General features: G+C 28.6%; 1 protein-coding gene across 1 annotated transcript; it reads left to right on the top strand.

Annotated features, from left to right (window-relative positions):
* Positions 1–798: 798 nt before the first annotated feature.
* LOC101249637 (protein RESPONSE TO ABA AND SALT 1) lies at positions 799–3301 on the top strand. Its single transcript, XM_004238499.5, has 2 exons — positions 799–2555; positions 2780–3301. The coding sequence occupies exons 1-2, from the start codon at positions 2091–2093 to the stop codon at positions 3107–3109; spliced, it is 795 nt and encodes a 264-aa protein (XP_004238547.2). The 5' UTR covers positions 799–2090; the 3' UTR covers positions 3110–3301.
* Positions 3302–4264: the final 963 nt, after the last annotated feature.

The raw sequence follows: 4264 nt of genomic DNA on the forward strand, positions 1-4264 counted from the left end.
TATTCAGGAGCTTTCAAGCTCAAACTGATGGTAAACCATACATTTCACAATGTAATCCATTTAGGAGTCTTCTCTGGTTATAGCTAATGGTTATTTGTGCACTGTCATGTTCTCTAGTAAAAATTGTTAAGATATGTAATTGTTTGAATATAGTACCTTCCTCTACAAAGATGCTTCCAGAAGATTATGTTGAGCGGGTAAAAGAAATTCACGAATCTGGTGGTTACCAATCTAGGGGGTATGGTATTCAATGTCACTCACACTTGTCAAGGTTTTGACGTTTCTATACTCAGTATTTAACAGTTCTTCTTGCTTAGATATGGGTATGATTGGAAAAGAGAGGAAGCAAACAAGAATCTTTTGCGGACACACACTACTGCTGTTTCGTCAAGAATGTTGTATGCATTAGCGCAGGTCCAAATGATTCACCCATCATTCTTATACAACAGTTAATTATACGGGAGGGAATTTGCAGATCAAATTCCCAGATTTTCACAATACGTCTAGCGATTAGGATTTTATTAGACTATCACCTAATAACCATACTAACGTCCCTAGAGATCCCAATCCGTGATAATAAATGAATTCTCAACTCACTATACACTACATCTTACCCATGAAAAAAAACACCCTTAATAAACAACCTAAGAATATACTAATAACAACAATCTAATGCCCTCTGACAACCTATTTTAATATGCAGAACTGAGAAAGAATGAAAATTTCTTGCGTTTACCTGAGCAATTCTTATTGTTTTTCCTCTCGTTCGTCGCTTACAGTAAGTTTCTGCCTCCACCCCTTTATTTTCTGAACAAGAGTTTGTAACTGTGAAACCCCACTAATCTATTATCTATATTACTTATATTAAATAAAGTTTCATCAACTAGGTACTTGTAGTTATCAATAGTTAAAATATCCCCCTTTAATTTTCCAAAAGAAGTCAAACTAGTCCTAGTTCTCAAAACGACCTAGCGGGTCGTTACAATCGTCTACCAAAAAACTATAGGGTTTCCTTTTCCAAGCGTACTTTTTAATTTCTTGAATGGTTTTCTTTACTAGTAGCAAGTGTTAACTTAAATCTTACTTGTTTGTATTTTAATGAATGTTCTAATTTTAATTATATATATAGTTATTAATTTAATTATAAATAATTATATAATACATATAATATAGTCATTAAATATTACTTGACGTAATTATATTTGAGTAAATCTTGTAATTATATTTGAGTAAATCTTTATCCGTTTTAAACGTACCGAAAAGATACTATAAACAAAGTTTTAACGCGTCCCAACTGTGCTGTGCCCCACACATGTAAACCGAGTATCCCACACATACCTCAATACTTTACTAAAATTTAATATTTTCCTACAAACTGCCAAAATATAATAATAAAACTAAACCGCCATAAACAATAAATGAACAATATACGGAGGCCCAATTTAACACAGCTTCTACTGGTATTATTTTTATAATTATACACAAAATGAATAAAAGGACAATTCATCTTGTACAACGCCCTAAATGGTAAGATTGTATCTCATACAATGTAATAAATATATTATGTCACGTAGAAAATATATTTTTATCTATTTAATTTTTATAAAAGTTTAAGTGTTTATAAAATGTTGAAAAATATAATATCAATTGAATACAAGTTAAATATCATATTTATATATTATATCAATAATTAAACGTTCTTCTCATCAAAGATTACGATGAAGTAATAAGTATTTATTTATTTTTAATTAAAAACATCGAATTCAAATCTCCCTAAATGTAAATTCATCTATATTAGAAATTACTTACCTCTGATATAAAAGTTACGAAGATAATTTCAAATTTAATTTATTCATTTTTAGTTAAAAATATCGAATTCAAATCTCCGTAAATATAAATTCATCTATATTAAAAATTACTTACCTCTAATATAAAACTTACGAAGATAATTCCAAATTTAATTAAAATATAAATACCATAAAAAAAAATATCCTCAAAACACATGCACTTCGAACATTTTGACTACAAAATTCTTAATAACTAAGCCAAAATTAAAAAATACATAAAAACTAAACCGACCAAATTAAAAAATGCATGCTAAGTATTATACATTAAAAACAAGTATTCACAGTTGTCTAAGGCAACTACCAAACATGGCATCAACCTCAACTTCACAAACCCCATCCAATATTATTAGTCCTTACTATGAAAATTGGCTTATTCAACTCCAATTTTTTCTTGAAAAACTAAATTCAATTTCATCCTCATATGGTGGTGATGATGAAGAAGAAAATAGAAGCAATGAACTGGTGACACAAGTTTTGGATCATTACCAAGATTACTATAGAGAAAAATTCAATTCAACAAATAGAGATGTATTTGTTTTAGTTTCTCCACCATGGTATACTTCTTTAGAAAAAACCTTTCTTTGGATTGCTGGTTTTAAGCCTTCTACACTTTTTCCAACTATTAATTACTCAATAGGTTCAGAATTGACAACAGAGCAATGTGAAAATTTGAAGAGGCTAAAAGCAGAGACTAAAAGAGAAGAAAAGGTAATGTAAGTTGTTTTGGATATATTTTCATTTATATATTTTTTCTGTTAAATTAAACAGTGTCACGTTAAATGAGACAGAATGAAACTTGTTTTCGCTCGTGAACCTTTACCTTTTTTTCGTAGCACGAATTTGAATTTATTTGAACTTCAATAATATCGAACGAAATGGAATTTTTTAAATCTAAAAATGGAGTTGCGATGTTTGATCAAAATTTGGAATAGGTAATTGAGAAAGGGATGGCGAAGGTACAGGAAAAAGTGGCGGCGCCGCCGATATTTGAGCTGATGAAAAGATGGGGAACGGTGGTGGACGGAGAGGCGTCGGAATTGGAAAGTGTAATTGATGGGATGAAGCATTCGATGATGTCAATGGTGGAAACAGCAGAGCATTTAAGAGGATCGACGGTGAAGAACATTGTAGATATTCTCCGGCAAAAACAGGCCGTTAAATTGTTGGCGGCGGTAGCTCAATTTCATCTTCAGGCCAGAAAATTGGGTTTACAAATGGATATTCAGAGTGCTAAAAGGATGAATGAAGATTTTATCAATTGATATCACAAAGGAAAAAAATGTTCAAAAATATAAGTGTAGTTAGTTCTAGAATATTGTTAGGAAATATTTAGTTTTTGTATTATTCGTCCGGCTTTACTTATTCAGTATTTGACTTGAGACGTGCTTTAACTTTTAAAGAGCAATAAATAAAATGAAAATTTCTTATATGATTATAAGAAATATCTTTAAAAAGTAATTGTATAAATAAATTAATTATATCTTGATCTTTTAAGAATCAAATAAGTAAAAGTAAACGAACGGAGTTAGTTTTTAGAAAAAGGAGTCTAAGATGGTCGTGTGATATAATGCTCTTGAGTTTTGTAGAGTATGTCATTCTTTTTAATGATATTCTTGATTTTCTTTCATTCTTATAGAAGTTATACTATACCTTTTTAGTTTTATTGCTCCGAGTACAAAGTAAAACATGTGCTTACATGACATTAATAACTTAAAAAAATATATTATTGAGACAAGTGTTAAAATTATATTTATATTATATTTTTTTGAGTTTCATATCTAAACCTGAGTTATTAATTTTTAGTTTGAAAAATATACTTCTCTTTCTTATATCATTCTCATCATGGTATGTGTGAGATATTCTCTCTTTTATTTTAAATAATTTCCACGTAATACTTCATATAAATAAAATATTTAATCTTGACCAAAAGAAATTATTAGTATTAGTTAAATTAAAAATTAAAAAATTATTATAAAAACATAATATTTTCTTTATAAAATAAAATGTAAAATATTCTTCTTACTCCACATCATCACATCCTTTCATCTCCCCCCACCGCCATCGCCACCATCTTTTTAAGTTTAGTATTTTGTTTAAATTTCTTGTATAAAAGTATTTTTTTTTAATTTTATCTCCCCCCCTCCCTCCTCAAATACTAATTTAGATATTATTTCATTTTCTTAAAAAAAATAATTCTACTCATCCCACTTAATCCTGTGCTTTCAATTTTTTTTAGTTTTTAAGTATACACATCGAAAATATTTTTACTTGTCGCCACAAGACTTTTTAAATTTTTTAGTCATTTATGTTATATTTGGTATACTAGTGAAATTTTTTTCTAAAAATATATGTACATGTATATCTAATACAAAATGAGAAAAATATAAAATAAAAATAAAAATTAGGAGCGGAGGATT

Source organism: Solanum lycopersicum, chromosome 4, assembly GCF_036512215.1.
Source record: "Solanum lycopersicum chromosome 4, SLM_r2.1".
NCBI lineage: Eukaryota > Viridiplantae > Streptophyta > Magnoliopsida > Solanales > Solanaceae > Solanum > Solanum lycopersicum.

What these genes read in the sequence shown, in the direction of transcription:
- LOC101249637 (XM_004238499.5), top strand. Translation starts at nt 2,091, where the DNA reads ATGCATGCTAAGTATTATACATTAAAAACAAGTATTCACAGTTGTCTA. An exon ending in AGACTAAAAGAGAAGAAAAG is followed by an intron (nt 2,556 to 2,779) that starts GTAATGTAAGTT and finishes AATTTGGAATAG; the next exon opens with GTAATTGAGAAAGGGATGGC.